This window comes from Sinohyriopsis cumingii, chromosome 5, assembly GCF_028554795.1.
Source record: "Sinohyriopsis cumingii isolate HCF-2022 chromosome 5, ASM2855479v2, whole genome shotgun sequence".
In the NCBI taxonomy this organism is placed as follows: Eukaryota; Metazoa; Mollusca; class Bivalvia; order Unionida; family Unionidae; genus Sinohyriopsis; species Sinohyriopsis cumingii.
The window spans coordinates 51,105,454-51,124,171 of NC_142965.1; the positions used below are offsets into that span (position 1 = coordinate 51,105,454).

The 18,718-nt window shown below is 35.6% G+C and overlaps 1 protein-coding gene across 1 annotated transcript in view; it reads left to right on the forward strand.

Moving 5' to 3' along the window:
• Positions 1 to 18,718, forward strand: part of LOC149799151 (A disintegrin and metalloproteinase with thrombospondin motifs 4-like) — a 99,452-nt gene that overhangs the window by 7,463 nt on the left and 73,271 nt on the right. Inside the window, exon 2 of the mRNA XM_089957034.1 lies at positions 18,284 to 18,350. Coding sequence (XP_089813160.1) covers positions 18,284 to 18,350 — 67 coding nt within the window. The remainder of the gene's footprint in view (positions 1 to 18,283; positions 18,351 to 18,718) is intronic.

The window sequence follows — 18,718 nt, forward strand, 5'->3', positions numbered from 1 at the left end:
CTATTTCTCTCTTTCGATCTAAGCTCTGTCCCACAGTAAATTGGGGGTGGTGAAAGGAAACAACCATAAAAAGTGTTGGTGAAAAAACATTTGACATAAATGGCTATTGGTTGATAAAGAAAACTTTATTATAATTAGTGAAGAAATTTATATCTTAATACAGGTATGTAAAATACATTTATACTTTCAATCTATATCTACCTGTTTGTTTGTATGTCCGTTCTTGTGATCAAAAGCGTTAACCATTGCTCTGAAAATCGCGAGACACCCCTATCTTTGATTCTTCTAGATTATATTATTTATGTCAAGTATTTTTCATAGAGGTTTCTTTTATTAAAGTTTATTAGGTTTTAGTTTAGCGACTCCTGTTTTTCTTAGCTGTATAACTTGATATGAGAATGCCATTCCTAGAGTCCAGATGAACTAAAATATGCTTTGCTTGCTTTTGGGATAATGACTGCAGGTACATAAGGTACCGTAAACAAGTCTTAATACTTTCTAGTCCAATGGTACCTTTATCAAACGCAACAAATGACAAACGTTGAAACAGAGAATACAACAATTAACACAGAATATGCGTACACATAAGAAATCTTACATGCAACTTTTTTGTTGTGTTGGGAATTTATTTCTTATATTTATGAATGGACTACTTATGTACACATGAAACAATGATTTTTTTGATCGAAATTTATTACATGTGGCGCTCAGCATTAAAAGGTTAGTGTTAGGACTCGTCGGCCTCATGACTATAAACTGTCATACTGCATACATTGTAGCGATATGACTTACAAATTGTTAAAACTAGGTTAAAAGTCCAACACACACACACACACACGTAGTGCAGTACAATTTAAAATAGGACAGGATGGCAAATCGTGCGATGAAAAATCAGGTTTTGTCAAGTTGGTTGAATGCTTCAGCAATTGGGAATTATATATTTAAACTTAAAATCAAATTGAATCAGTCATTCATGATAATTAAATTATTTATCTGTTCAAACTCAATCATTACGTTTATATATTTTAGACAGATTGCAAATCATGAGTTAAATATTATTTAAAGTTTCTAAAAAATTAGGTTAACTGAAGATTTGGCTAGCTCTTGATATAATAAAAGTTGCAAGGTACAAGTCGTTGGCAATACATTTATCAATTTGGTACGAGTTTGAGTTCACTCAAGTTCGCTTTTAAAGCCTGTGTCCATGATGTATAACGTTTTCGACGTAGAGGAACAAACGTATATTTTATACTAATAGAAATATGGATCAAAAGTAATTAGCACCACTAATGATAAAAGTGGTACAATTTCATTATCTAGTGTTTATAAAACTTTGATGCCTTTGAGCGTTTAGATGCTATATCTAGTGTAGAATCCATGGTAATATCAAATTTCCAATTACGTGTTTTTGTTCAATCAAATATTTCAAACAAAGCAAATCATAAAAGAGTTTCACATAGTGTTGAAATGAAAGAAGAGGCAATTTACTTTAATAGCTACGTTTTGTCGAGTCTTGCATTTCTCTATGAAATATTCATATTGTACATTTTACATTACCAACTCATTTTGACTTCAATATCGAAAGGTTTTACGGTGCCAATTTTTCAATTAAGTGCCTTGATTGAGAACATATTTGGAAACATTCTGCACAAAATTATTTAGATAGTTGTTTTGCTTTTTACCATAAAGGTAAACTAATTAATTTCTGACATTTCAAGATCACAGCAAAGGTATCAGATGCTGTCGGAAATAAATTCCAATCAATATATAGGGGCGTGATAAGATAAATAACTGTACATGGACTGTTTTATCCACTGATTACTCTATACATGTAACCATACTTGACATGCGCTTTTCTGTACACTGACCTAGTGATTGCTATACACATGTAGCCATATTTGCCACACGCTTTTCTGTACACTAATCTAGTGAGTGCTCTATACATGTAGCCATACTTGCCACGCGCTTTTTTGTACAATGATCGAGTGATTGCTATATACATGTAGCCGTACTGGCCATGCGCTTTTCTGTACACCGATAGAGTGATTGCTATATACATTTAACCATACTAGCCATGCGCTTTTCTATACACTGATCGGGTTCTTGCTTTATACATGCAGCCATACTTGCCGCTCGCTTTTCTGTATACTGATCGAGTCATTGCTATACACATGTAGCCATACTTGCCATCCGCTACTGTACAATAAACGACTGATTGGTATACACCTGTAGCTATACTTAACACACGCTTTTCTGTACACCGATCGAGTGATTGCTATATACATGTAGCCGTACTTGCCATGCGCTTTTCTGTACACCGATCGAGTGATTGCTATATATATGTATCCGTACTTGCCATGCGCTTTTCTGTACACTGATCGAGTGATTGCTATATGCATGTAGCCGTACTGGCCATGCGCTTTTCTGTACACCGATAGAGTGATTGCTATATACATGTAACCATACTAGCCATGCACTTTTCTATACACTGATCGGGTGCTTGCTTTATACATGCAGCCATACTTGCCGCTCGCTTTTCTGTATACTAATCGAGTCATTGTTATACACATGTAGCCATACTTGCCACCCGCTTCTGTACAATAAACGACTGATTGGTATACACCTGTAGCTATACTTAACACACGCTTTTCTGTACACCGATCGAGTGATTGCTATATACATGTAGCCGTACTTGCCATGCGCTCTTCTGTACACCGATCGAGTGATTGCTATATATATGTATCCGTACTTGCCGTGCGCTTTTCTGTACACTGATCGAGTGATTGCTATATACATGTAGCCGTACTGGCCATGCGCTTTTCTGTACACCGATAGAGTGATTGCTATATACATGTAACCATACTAGCCATGCTCTTTTCTGTACACTGATCGAGTGATTGCTATATATATGTAGCCGTACTTGCCATGCGCTTTTCTGTACACTGATCGAGTCATTGCTATACACATGTAGCCATACTTGCCACCCGCATCTGTACAATAAACGACTGATTGGTATACACCTGTAGCTATACTTAACACACGCTTTTCTGGACACCGATCGAGTGATTGCTATATACATGTAGCCGTACTTGCCACGCGTTTTTCTGTACACCGATCGAGTGATTGCTATATACATGTAGCCATACTTGCCATGCTCTTTTCTGTACACTGATCGAGTGATTGCTATATATATGTAGCCGTACTTGCCATGCGCTTTTCTGTACACTGATCGAGTCATTGCTATACACATGTAGCCATACTTGCCACCCGCTTCTGTACAATAAACGACTGATTGGTATACACCTGTAGCTATACTTAACACACGCTTTTCTGTATACCGACTGATTGATTGATCGACCGATCGATTGATTGTATATTCCATGTAGAGCTACTTGCTATCTGCTGCAGGATTTGCCCAAATAGTTGTGTTTTTTTTTTGTTTTTTTGTTTAATTTGCAAAGTTTACATGGGTACGGGTGCATTAATTCTGTCAAACGAAGAGTCCGACTATTATTTCTTATTTAAAATAGCAGGAAAGTAGTTATTATGACAAATGATACGTATATTATTGATCGATATCAAGAACTTTTAAATACTTATTACAATATAGGGCTTTTTGATTAAATAGAAGCAGAACATTATACATTCTCTTTTCTCTTTATCTGGCATCAAAACTATTTGAATTAGCACAAAGTGTTTGTTACCATAAGCTGAGTTTTTTTCAAATCATAACTTATTGTTCAAATATTATCTTAATCAAATTCAGGATTCTTGAGAGGACAGCGCAAATTATCCACAGGATCATATTAGGAATGGTAACATATTTACTCGAAGATTTCAGTGGAAACGCTCGTATGTATATTTTTGTAAATTGACTGCATTTGAAACCCAGCAGGTAGGCCGTCGTTTTAAAGATTTACTAAAGTAACATTAACATGAAATGCATCAGATGCATCTGTGTTGCCTACACTTGTTGAAATAACTTATTCATTAGGGTTTCGTGCAATATTTAATTATTCCTTTAATGTGAATTACAATGAAACCTGACGCATCCCTCTTGCATTGCAGATATAAACACATAAATTCCGGAACGGCAGCCTTTGTGGTTTGCTAACAAGCAGCCGTGTTGTTGTTAATATAAAGGAGACTTCACATTAATAGAGTAGTAGGGGCTTGATTATTTGATCAAACCATGCATAGGGTCTTAAACCCTTGGATCTGCAATGTTTGACTCCATCATTGTCAGAACTAAGTACGAACAGCGTCAGTTTTCACTGCATCACTACCCATATGGACATGCGAGCTATTTCTCTTTTGTCGTGTTATTTTTTTCTCTCTATGTCGCAGGCTTTCTATCTAAAGAGAAGTACCATTTTCTTTAAGACTAACTGAAACGCCACCACACTGATCTAAAATAAAACGGATTAATGGTTGCTATTAACCGTAAAGTTCATTTCCATTGATAATGTGTAACTTTTATATTTCACGCTGATTTTGTCGTGCTATAATGCACAATCCTTTCAATATCCATTGATTAAGGAAATAAATAAATGTAAAGAATGCTAATAAAGTAAAGTGACCAAACATATATTGCCCCACCCCCTATCCCCCAAATATCAAGTTTGGTTTGAAAATATACATTCATATTAGCATCGTGAAATAGTCTCACTAACCAGATATAATGACAGAAGAATCCGATAGGCTTGTCAGATTTCAAGAGAAAGTGTACAATTACAGATAAAATTTTTAATTTTACCTCTCCTCCAATCTTTACATCAGAAGTTGGGGCATAAAAACTCTCATACTGTTTTACAATCCATAGTCAATGCGCTATAAACCGGTTTAAATAAATGTTTTCGACGAATTTAAAACCACATTTGTTTAGTAGTATTTGTCCTTGATACACTATGTTTTTAATTTATATTTTTGTTGCCTTAAAAAGATTTAATGCTGTCTACAAATTGATAACAGAATTCAAGCATTTAGCTGTTCATCAACTGTTTGGCGTTTATTACAATGACAATACAGTGATCTAACATGTACTTATTACCATGCTCTCGTAGTATATGAAATATTCTTATAAGAGGGTGCATTGAAATTCACGTTTCAAGGATGTTTTCCTTAAGGAAACTTCTGGAAGGGATGTAACTCTTGAGTGTGAAACTCAATTCATCAAAGCAGCTAAATGCATATCTGTTGCATTTGTATTCCTTTTTATTTTAAAACAAACGTTCCTTTCTATATCCTTATATTGCACATTGATCATTGAAGTGTTGTTGTTTTTGTTTTGGGTTTAACGCCAATTGTTGCGTAAGATAGGCTATACATGGCGGCCAGTATAACTGGTGGAAGAAGAACCTGGGAAAACCCAGGGAAGAACCACCGACCCACGGAAAGCTACTGGCAGTTTCCTCACATAAGCAAATTGGCCGAGCCAGATAGTCGAGCCCACGCGGACAGACGTGCGATGGCATTAATGTGTCTAATTTCTCTCTGTGTACCACTATCAGAATGAATCCAATCTGGTACAAAGCTTCCTAATATACAATGTTGCCTTCTCAAGATAGCGCCCAAGTAGGTTTTGTTTTGTCTTTTTAATTCTCAGAGTTTACACGGGTAGGGGTGCATCAGTTATATCACACGAGGAGTCCGACTATTATTTCTTTTTTTTAAAAAACTAGCAGGAAAGTATTTATTGTGACAAATGATACGTATAGTGTTGATCGACATCCAGAACATTTCAATAATTATTACAATATAGGGCTTTTATTGATTAAACAGAAGCAGAAAATTATACCTTATCTTTTCTTCTAGTCTGGCGTCAAAAACTATTTAAATTAGCACAAAGTTTTTCTTACCAACAGTAGGGTATTTTCAAATTATATGTGATTGTTCAAATATTATGTTGATCAAATTCAGGATCCTTGAGGGGACAGCACAAATTATCCACATAACCATATTAGGAGTGGTAGCATATTGACTCACATCCTTCAGTGAAGACGCTGGTTTGTATATTTTTGTAAATTAAATGCATTTGAAACCCAGCAGGTAGGCCGTCGTTTTAAAGATTTACGAAAGCAACATTAACATGAAACGAATCAGATGCTTCTGTGTTGCCTATAATTGCTGAAATAATTTATTCATTAGGGCTTAACAAGATAATATGGTGGGGTATCGGATTTACAACTGAACATTTTTGATGGTGATACAAATACAATGTTTAATAACGAACGACTTGAATGAGCAATTAATTATGATTAATATGTGCGTATATATGATCCAAATATTGAATCAATTAACATAAAACGCACGGGCTTAATAATGAAAATACGAATAAATGGCTTTAAACAGTACAATCACAAAGGATGAATAATTCACAATGATTTTACAACGAAAGAATGATGTGTTGTACTCAAATAGTAAATAAATGTAGTATTTTCCTCATATAGAAAAATGTATTCACTCAGATAGTGAAATTGTTTAAACAAAAAGGGGCAGATATACAAGTCAACTTCACAGTCCCAAAACACACTGGGTTTTACAAACCCCAACAATTAGCGCACGGTTAAAAGATTACATGTATGGAGTTGCTAACTCCGTCACCAGCACACTCGGCTACCAGTCACACTGGCCAATCAAGCCGTCAGTATTCCAGGTTGGTCAATCAAGCAGTCAGCGCCCGCCAATCTCGATCAGCAACGCGCGGTCACCTTCTACTCGACCAGCAACACTGTTTTTTTTTTTTTTTTTTTGCAGCTGTACGGCTGCAGTGGTTCAGCTTCACAGCTGCTATGGTCAACTTCTAGGGTCGACTCCGATCACTCCGATAACTGATCGCTCTGGCCAGCTCTACAGCTGAACACGCTGCTCACTCGGGACTGTCCGACCACTTCGATTACTCGGGTCAGCTGAAAATACATCAAACCCTGTGTACTATGCATGGCACGGGCATATACGATAAAACGTAATGACGTTAGAAACGGAAAGTTATACAGATTACATTATCGGCACAATTACAAAATAACAAACAGGTTTAGAAGTAAACCTAACTGTGTCCGAAAAGAATCCTACGGTACTAAACGTTTCTTAAAAATGCAGTTTTATATTGCTAATATAAATCCCTTGCTTAGTCACAAAAGAGAATAGAAAATATTTACATTATACTACGTAAACCGATGATACATAACAAACATACATAAATAAACGTGGTAGTACAATGGTTATAACTGATACACAAGAAATTAATAATTCACATACCCCTACAGCTGAAGATGTACAAGTCCTTAAAGTAGTTGTTGACACCTCTTAGCCCTACCTCATCATATATAGCTGGTTTGGACTTAGAAGTGACAGCCTGATTTTCCAAAAGTGTTAAGTGGTTAGTGTCTCCCTGTCCACCCTTTTGATGTTATTAGTATAAGCCCCATCAGATGAAAATGAATAATAAAATAAGTGTAATTTAGTCAGGGTTGTTCTATGTTCTGTTCGTTAATATAATGCTACGGTAGTTATTTTTTCTTCCCTGTGCCTGGGCTGGCTATGGGCCTGATTTCTAACCAACATCCATTGAACTTAGCATAGTACTAGCTTATCTTAGGACTATTACGTCCAAGGGAGGGGTTCCTTTCCTTTTTAATGTTTGGTAGTTACTCGTTTTGAATTGACTCTGCCAATGTCGTTTTGTCTTGTGTTGTGCAGTGATGTGCGTTGTGCTGTAGTTGCTCCCCCTTTAGATGTAAAGACGACACTATCTAATTCATTATAGTTGTACGTTCTTATCGAAACCTTAAGTTTGCTTGATGAGTGCATGTGGTGCATCTTATTACTAGTGTTCTAGTTATTCTATATGCCTTGCTATATTGTGACTGTTAGTTTGCTTTATATTGTCAATCGGTAGTACTTAGTTGCATGATAAAAGCCAAAAAAATCCAGAAGAGAGTTATTCCCTTCCAAGATTTGAAGGTATATTCAGATTATCAAAGTTCATTATCAAAATAAAATAAAAAATAGTAAGTATTGCCAATCGTAAATTGTTAAGTCTTGCTTCGGCAAATTAAAACTAATTCAATCGAGCTGAAATGTGAAAATCACTAGTTGGTAGTAAAAATTTCAGTTGTAATTAATATTTATACCCAAATTATTGGCTGTGTTAAAATGCCGATAATAGTTGGTAGTAAGTCCTGCTTCGGCAAAATGAAAGTAATTAAATCGATCTGAAATGTGAATACTCACAGGTTGGTAGTAAAAATGCAACTTGTTCTAATCAATATTTATAATTGAATTAATGTGTTTTGAATAAGAATAAGTCAATCCTATGGTACTTTTGAGAGTAATTCATCAAAATCGTTATCCAACAGGTTCGTCATTCCTTTGGTTCGTTTTGCTGGTTACAAAGATTCTCCACTATTTTGAGTTTTCTGGGGGTGGCTCCGTTACAGAGTCAGACTAAGCAGGGTATACTTCAGACGAAGTACCATATTATTCTTTATTTAATTTCATTATTTTAGAATGTCTAGTCCATGTACATTTGATTTGGGTTTGAATTTTCCTTGTCTTGAATCGGTATTCCGTATGGTTAAATTGTTTGTTTTGCATTTTATACCCCTTAGAGGTATTAATGAATCAATCTGAGGTCCACCTTGCTGACGTGTCAAGCCCGTCCGCAAAACCCGATATTATGTCTGCTATGATAGACATATATTAATTTTTTTGAGTTCTCGTATCTGAAATCACTTTCCTAAATCGAAATCCTTCTTTGTTTTCATTTCTGCTTCATAGAATAAATATTTTGTCTTGTGGTATATACCCCTTTGGGGTATTAGTGAATCAATTCGACGTCCACCTTGTTGACGTGTCTGGCCTGGCACAAAAACCCGACATTATGTCTGCTATGATAGACACAGATTAATTCTTGCATCACTATAGTAGATCGCTCACTAACAAGACGTTCCGTAATGTGAAGATTTAATCTTACGGTGATGCATTGATACACGGACGAAGTCGTCATACATTATCTGTGCGCTGCAAGCAATCAGTTTTTCCTATTGAAAGCACTTCGCACGTGTGGCATAGGATGAACCGAACTCACTATTTCGAAATATTGTACAACATACATAAATTACCTTCGGGTATCGTTGTACACAAAAAATGAAACCCGAGTAAATGTATTTTAAAAAAAAGGATTTTTACCATTCCGTGTCATAGGGTTTAGTGCAATATTTAATTATTCCTTTAATGTGAATTACAATGAAACACGACGCATCCCTCGTGCTATTGTAGATATAAACAATTCAATTCCGGAACGGCAGCCTTTGTGGTTTTCTAACAAGTAGCAGTGTTGTTGTTAATATAACGGAGGCTTCACATCACTAGAGTAGTAGGGGCTTGATCAGATGATCAAACCATGCATAGGGTTTTTAACCCTTGGATCTGCAATGTTGGACTCCATCATTGTCAGAATTAAGTACGAACAGTGTCAGTTTTCACTGCGTCAGGGCGCATATGGACATGCGAGCTATTTTTCTTGTTATCTTGTCGTGTTATTTTTCTCTATATCGAAGGCTTTCTATTTAAAGAGAAATACCATTTTCTTTGGGACCCCGAGTGGCCGAGTGGTCTAAAGCGCTCTCCGTCACGGATCACTGCCATCTCACCTCTATCTGCGTAGGTTCGAATCTCGGGATCGAACAATGTGGATACGTGAGGAAGCTTGCCAGTAGCTTCTCGTGGGTCGGTGGTTCTTTCCGGGGGTTTCTCGGGTTCTTCCTCTACCATTAATACTGGCCGCCATGTATAGCCTATCTTGTGCTGAAAAATGGCGTTAAACCCTATAAGAACAATAACAACCATTTTCTTTAAGACTTAATTGAAACGCCACCACGTTGATCTAAAATAAAAGGATCAAGGGTTGCTATTAACCGTAAAGTTCTACTCCATTCTTAATGTGTAACGTTTGCATTTTACGCTGATTTTGCACAATCATTTCAACATCCATTGATTAAGGAAATAAATAAATGTAAAGAAGGCTAATAAAGTAAAGTGACCAAACATATATTGCCCTACCCCCTATCCCCCAAATATCAAGTTTGGTTTGAAAATATACATTCACATTAGCATCGTGAAATAGTCTCACTAACCGGATATAATGATAGAAGAATCAGACAGGCTTGTCAAATTTCAAGAGAAAGTGTACCATTACAGATACAATTTTAAATTTTGCCTCTCCTCCAATCTTTACATCAGAAGTTGGGGCATAAAAACTCTCATACTGTTTTACAATCCATAGTCAATGCCCTATAAACCGGTTTAAATAAATCTTTTCGAAGAATTTAAAACCACATTTGTTTAGTAGTATTTTTCTGTGTTACACTATGTTTTTAATTTATATATGTGATGCCTTAAAAAGATTTACAAAGTGATAACATAATTCAAGCATTAGCTGTTCATCAGCTGTTTGGCGTTTATTACAATGACAATACAGTGATCTAACATGTACTTATTACCATGCTCTCGTAGTATATGAAATATTCTTATAAGAGGGTACATTCAAGTTCACGTGTCAAGGATGTTTTCCTTAAGGAAACTTCTGGAAGGGATGTAACTCTTGAGTGTGAAACTCAATTCATCAAAGCAGTAAAATGCATATCTGTTGTATTTGTATTCCTTTTTATTTTAAAACTAATATTCCCTTCTATATCCTTATATTACACATTGATCATTGAAGTGTTGTTGTTTTTGTTTTGGGTTTAACGCCATTTTTTTGCGTAAGATAGGCTATACATGGCGGCCAGTATAACTGGTTGAGGAATAACCTTGTGAAACCACGGCAAGAACCACCGACCCACGGGAAGCTACTGGCAGTTTTCTCACATAAGCAAATTGGCCGAGCCAGAGAGTCGAGCCCACGCGGACAGATGTGCGATGACAATGGTCATTAATGTGTCTAATTTCTCTCAGTGTACCACTATCAGAATGAATCCAATCTGGTACAAAGCTTCCCAAAATACAATGTTGCCTTCTCTAGACAACGCCGAAATGTGATAAGTTAGAATGTATTTGTAATGTAGCAAATCAACACATGATCACTTTCCAGCTGACAACTGTGCAGAATAATTGAAGAGCTTTCGGGTGGTTTTGCCGAGTTTAAAATTACGTTATGTTCCAATTGGTTCCATCGATATTGTTAATTTACACCTTTACTTTTATCGTGACGTACAGGGAATTGCCGTCACGTCAGTCATCGTGTCAACATAATGATTGTTTTTGGTACCAATTAGCACGTCACTGTAACTTCAGCAATAATAGATTATAAAGAATTGTGGAGTCGAACATTGATAACTCTTTTCTCCGTATGAAATATATAATAAAATGGGATAATAAGATGATTCAATATATATATATATATATATATATATATATATATATATATATATATATATATATATATATATATATATATATATATATATATATATATATATATATATATATTTTTCCAATATTTTTGTAAAGACAACATTGACATGAACATTGCCTGTTAGGCTTCCAGATCGACCAGTATCTATTGCCAATGTATCAGATAATAATCTTAAAGCTGACAATACTAGTCTATGTTCATATTTTGTATTTCATGTAGGTAATACTAGTGGCACAATATCATGCTGAACGGAATGAAAAAAAGAACAAAATTGTAGATAATGCATTTAGTTTGTTAAGAAATGAAATAGTTGTTGCTTAAATAGGACATAAAATGTGAACAATTAAATGAATCTGGACATTTCAGCAAATTAGCAAAACCACAAGTTTATAGCATATTTTTCAACAATGAAACCCAATTTGTATAATTATGTTCATAAATATTTGGTAAGATCACGTAATTAAATGAACTTTGTAAATATTCTTATTTTGGTCCAAAAGTTCATAATTCTTACTCCGGTATTCTAGTAATTTTACATAAATATCCATAGCAGAAGTTGTCGTTATTCTAGAATTTAACGCCATTTTTCAGTACAAGATAGGTTATACATGGCGGCCAGTATAAATGGTGGAGGAAGAGCCAGGGAAAACCCAGGAAAGAACCACCGACCCACGAGAAGCTACTGACAAGCTTTTTCACTTACCAACATTGGCCGAGCCTGAGACTCGAACCCACGCAGAGGTGAGATGGCAGTGATCGGTAACAGAAAACGCTTTAGACCACTCGGTCACTCGGGGCCCCTCCATATCAGAATACTTTGTTTCATATGCAACAATTTTATCTAAGACAATGAGTTTTTGTTTGTATTGCTTGTATAGTCCTTCCTTTATGAATGTGGAAACCGATAGTCTTTCCTTTATGAAAATGACAACCAATAGTCCTTCATTTATGAAAATGAAACCAATATTTCATCCTTTATGAACATCAAAACTAACAGTTCTTTCTTTATGAAAATGACAACCAACATTTTTGAAAATTACAACCAATAGTCCTTCCTTTATGAAAATGAAAACCAATATTTCTTCCTTATGAATATAAAAACCAATATTCGTTCCTCTATGAATTTTAAAACCAATCGTTCTGCAGCATAATTGAGACTAGAATAGTCAACTATATCGAGGAAGACCAAACTACACTCAAAATACCAAAAATATTCGGTTACACGGTTTGCCCTTTTGCTTCACTTACTTACCAAAATATTCGGTAACACGGTTTGCCCTTTTGCTACACTTACATACCAAAAAGTATTCGGTAACATGAACACCCTTTTGTTACACTCACGAACCAAATGTATTCGGTAACATCTTATCCCTTTTGCTACACTCACATAAATTGTTAAAGCTACGTCAGAAATCCAAATCACACACACACACACACACACACACACACACACCAAAAATGCGGGGTAAAGTTGTATTCCTTTTGATACGCTCCAATGAAAGATACATTTTGTCACCACTCTAACGATACAAATCAGCGCTAATGTGACATAATTTGTGAAGCTATTGACAGAATAATCAAGTGAAATAATTGTCACTTTATATTAGTGTCGTCTGCTCTTTTTACACTGGAAATAAGGTGATAAAGCTACAAAGGGAGGAATTGGGGGTCAGAACTCACGGGGATGTAACAATATCACAGAAGTTGAGTTTCAAGATTGGATAAGTCTAGCTATAATCAACAGGTTATTGCAAAGGCCATGGGGTACCATTTCAAACCTTTCTACGGTTTTGGAGTGTGTTTTCATGGAAAACAGGCACAATGTTGCAGACCTAGGTAAACAACCGAAGGGAATACCGGCAGCTGGAAACGCGTGTGAAGCGAAATATACATTAAGTAATATAATTACTAAAATCAACGAAAATGGACAACGTCCTACTGCTAGACGAAAGGTTCAACGTCATTTATATTGCCATGGATTTAAAAGACGAACTGCAAAGATACATTTGTGATAAAGGATATAAAATCGCAAAAAAACTTAGAAAAGAAAGTTGGATACTATCTGGACCGTTTGACTGGGTGAAGTTTTTCAGACGAAAGTATTACATTAATTGGAAATGACGAACATTTATTTCACTCAGATATAGATCGGCGAAGATTGGAGACCAGATTTTCGGGGGTGGGGGGTGGGGGGCGGGGCAGCGGTTGAGTTTGGAGGGCGATGACGAAATTGCACATTATTTTATTAACAAGTGCAAAATGGAAACCTAAACGCTCAGAAATACCAGGTGATTCTGAATACAAGCAGAGAGAGAGAGAGAGAGAGAGAGAGAGAGAGAGAGAGAGAGAGAGAGAGAGAAGTGGTAACTACGCAAGTACATCTTTACCAATGTGTCAATCCAGGAACGTTATTCATCAATGTCCCACTCACAAAGAATAAGCAAATACTATGCACACAAGTTAAGAGTAATAAAAAGAGTTGATAATTTATTTATTTTCGTAGGTACTAATGTGCATGGTCTTGGGATAAATATTATTGACAAACACCCTAGCCTTCTGATCAATACCTCATACATTCTGACCAATGCTGTCTTGTCTTACTGACTAGCACCCATTCGAACTGACTTACACCACCCATTCTTACTGTCCTCTGCTCTTGCCTAATGAAAAACACACATTATTACTGATTAACATCTACACATACGGGCTATCTCCCATGCCTGCTGACTAATACTGCGAACATATTAATCTGCATACAATCTTACCCAACAGCACTCACATATATTGGGCAACACAAATCACCAACATCTACTGATCCTAACGGATACCACATAACCAACATCCACACCTACTAACCAACACTCACACTTTTGTTGTTTTAGGGTTTAACGCCATTTTTCAGCACACGATAGGCTATACATGGCTGCCAGTATTAATGGTGGAGGAAGAACCCAGGAAAACCCCCGGAAAGAACCACCGACACACGAGAAGCTACTGGCAAGCTTTCTCACATACCCACATTGACTGAATCTGAGACTCGAACCCACGCAGACAGAGGTGAGATGGCAGTGATCCGTAACAGAGAGCGCTTTAGACCACTCGGCCACTCGGGGCCCCCCAACACTCAGACTTATAAAAAATATATGTAAGGTTAGGATGTACAATAAGTGCGTCTTAGAAAAGAGGACTAGCACATAATTTCAAATAGACAATGACTAGATATCACCATTCAACAGTCAACTTTTCACAAACGAATAGAAAAAGGGAAGATAGTAACAGTCACTGATAAATACCTATTGAATATTATGATACAAATCACCCGACACATATACGAAGAGGAGCAGTGATGGAAAAGAGTATAACTGATTATACGTACAACTATAATATAATACAACCATATCGTTACACACCATTGGTTTAAAGTTAAAAACGGTACTAGCCCCCAAACGTGCACACAAGCATCAAAATGGCTACATACATATCAATACTTATACCCGAGATTATGTTGGCATCGTAGATAAATTTGCATATATTGTACTGATGTTATAGATAGCTGGAATTTCATGAGAATAAAAAAAAACTCCGAATATTTTATCAGTGTCACCAGCACCAAATGTAATACGTAAATTCCAAGACTGACAAAGAGATTATGAAATGCTAACTATAAATATGTAGTACTTAAATGAGATATGGCTTAAATTTAAAGTAGTTTTAAACTTCGGAAAACGATCAACAGAAATCATCTGCATATAAACAAAAAGCCCAAATATTCTCCCAAAATGGCCGAGACTCAAGGTTATGCTAAAATTATACCGAATTTAGAGGAGACTAACTAAAAGTTTTGCATAGAAGAAGGGCAGGACTAAAAAATGCTAAACTTCCAAACTAACAGAGAGTTTATCGGAGACTACAAATTCCATAAAAGCATGAAAATATATTACTTAGACTAAAAGTTTTAAACAAAACGTTTTAACTAATATGATTCAACAACATTTATTTGGCCGAGAGTACAAGTAAGGATACATTTCTGAAATGGACTTTGTCTGAAAACTAAGAAAAGCCTTGAATATATAATTTAAATATAAATTACGAAACTAATACCGAATTTGAAACAAAGAATATTTCATAAAAATGCTCCAGATTAAAAGTGAGACTAAAATTCCATCACTCGCACAAAACTGAGCTGAGAGTGGCAAGGGTATTAGCCCTTACACATTCTTGTATCCAAGATTTAGTTACAAAGCATTACCTTTACCTCGGATTATATTCAAGGTGTAGATGTTGTACTGGTGTTATTAATAGCTGTAACAAAGGCCAAAAAATTTAAAATACTAAAATTCGGCAAGAAATATTCAATCTGACTGAGACTATAGACTATATAAAAATGGCAGACTAAAAGTGATTATAAATATGCAAAAATGACACTGAGTTTAGTGTGAACTAAAACGATCAGGAATATCGTATCAATAATATGCATTAAAGTGGCACTGAAATGCCGACTCTAGTTCGGACTTTGGTTCAAACTTTAAACAAATTAAAAGACTGAAAACATCGGCTTAGTTCTTCTTTAGTCTCGGGTGAATCCCTTATCAGTTTTGGTATTCTAGTGTTACTTTCATTCTAAGCTATATCTTTATTAAACCTTACCGGATTTATTTTAAAGTCGGGTAGTTTTACATTTACTTATAGTAGGTCATTTGCAAAAATATGTTCTTGCATTTTTAATCTGCAATAAATTCCGTTTTAGTTTCGGAATTTTAATGTTACTATTAGTTGCTTCACCTGTTTACAGCTTTGTGTAACACCAACGCAATATGTGCAAACTTGCCTATGTGCCAAAATAATTTGAAGTACAAGTATTGCATACTGGATCTATAAATATAGGGTATATGCGTATAGCTACTTGGCAGCATTATGTCCTTAGCTTAATAAGATAATAAATGTGTTGGTATATTTGTATGATTGTTTCTATGTGTTACTGCTAGTAACATTTTCTCTTTTCACTCCTTTGATATTTATAGGTTACTGCATTTGTATGGGACAATATGAACGAGTTTTTCGGACGGAAATACTGCACGACCTTGGGAGTGCAGTGTATCCATCAGACAAACCGAGTCCATATTTTACCATACAAATGCAGTAACCTTTTCATTTTATGCTCACTTTCTTTTTCTACCTAGGACTTCATTATGTAAACAAAAATACACTACACAAAACAAAGTAACTGAATGTACGCCGTATTCCGAAATAAATACACAAGCGCAGATTCATCATGACACAACAACATTATTAATGCCCACATAACTCCTCCCAGATCAATTTGAACTTAGTCGCGCGCTAGACATAACTTTCAAAAGAAAATGGCGTTTTAGTCTACTTAAAAGTTAAATTTGGAGTCATATAGTGAATGAATGCGCATTGCAACAACTTTTCCATTTGATCTGGAATGTATAGAGTATGGTATTGTTGTCGTTTCTACGAAATTTCTTGAATGTGGACTGGGTTTATGTGCCTGTTCTACACGAAGTACATGGGATTTAAGCGGCGACGGAGCAGCATGTTGACACCTGCAGGTGTGTTTCTATTCTGCCACTGAATGTTTGAAATCATAATGTGGGAAAAATATGAAATCTTTCAATTGCAATTATCAAAAAGACGCTATAATAATGATTGTTTCATTTTGAGTGCAGTAAGGAGGAGGTAATTGCACTTATAATATAGTCGAAATTACAGTATAATTTCGAAATGTGTAATCCAGCTTGAGAACCCATGACATGACTCATGTAACTTGAATTTGCAGAACTAAGAAAGTACATTTTGAGAAAATTCAGAATGTAAAACTGTAAGTATATTTTGTGTCATTCTTATTACCAGCTAAAGAAGACTGTTTATGCCTTGATACTTATATGTTATTTGTAAGGACCCTGTCTGGCGTCTATAGCTAGGCTAAATCCTAAACGTTGTATCAAAAACTTTAACGCGGAGTGTGCCAAATCAGCTGGTATGTGGCAGTACACGAAACATCTTTAGTTCATTCAGTTGGTTTACTTCATTCACAGACAAATAAAATAAATCTAAAGTTCTGGAGTCTGCGTCCATTGTTTGTTTACAATAGATTATTGTCTTTATTCACGTAAGTTCAATATGAATTGAACGCGAGTTCAATATCGTGAAATACTGCACAATTCTGACAATGTCAACGGAGAGAAAAATGAACATATAATGTGTTTGGTTTATGACAGGTTCAGGTGTCACTAGCGAATGATTATCTGTCTAAATTTAGGTGTTAGTCATCATTACTTTTACCACCAACCTTGCATCCTCCCTGATATATCTGATTGTAAATGCGAGTGTTGTTCAAAATATATTGGTTTGGTAAGAAGATGTAGGCGATGGTTAGTAAGTGCGGCCAATACTTGAATAATGCAAGTGCTGATCAGTAAGACTGTGTCTAGATCAGCAGGTATAGTGTATTGGTTAGTTCTTGTGGGTGATGGTCAGTATATATTGTTGATATCCATTTCAAACAAAGTATCACTCATTTTGTGTGAGCGCTGGTAAGTAAGACCGATATATCAATCTAGGATATACATATATATAGATATGTATAGTCGAGTGTCTTGGTAAGTGGACATGGGTGTTTGCCAGTTAAAATGGACGATGGTCAGTACGACTGTTGTTCATCAGTGTAAGGGTTAGTCAGTACGCATGAACGTGGGTCCGTTCAGATGTATGTTTTTCAGTAAGACTTCGTCTAGGTTACTAGGTGTCGGCTGCAGAGCAGTATATATACCATCATATTATTTAATACATGCATAATTTCTGACCGTATAATTATGTCATTAATATTGTTCTTTTCTGTTGCAGGAAAATGACTTTATTCATAACAATTCCCTACTGCAAGATTTTATAGACGTACGTCAACTGACAAAAGGTAACATAAAGCGTTTTTATGGGAAGGGAGGGGAGTATTGGCCTGTGAGAAAGTAAATACATTAATATAAATTCAAAATTTTGAATATTTTCTGCAGTTTTTTATTAGGCAATGTTATACATGCACATTTATATGTATCATTACGTTTCATTGCTGGAAAATGAGACGCTATTGAAACAAAAGCAACTTGTGTACAGTAGAGTAATGAAGACTTTTCTGGGCGTTTACTTTTACGTTGATCGATTTATTTTTCAATTTCGAAAGTGACCTAATAAAAAGGCAGTGAATAATAAACTTGAAAGATGCTCAGAAACATATTTAAACTGACAAAATACTTATTATGTTCCCAGATTTAAGCAAGTAGATCA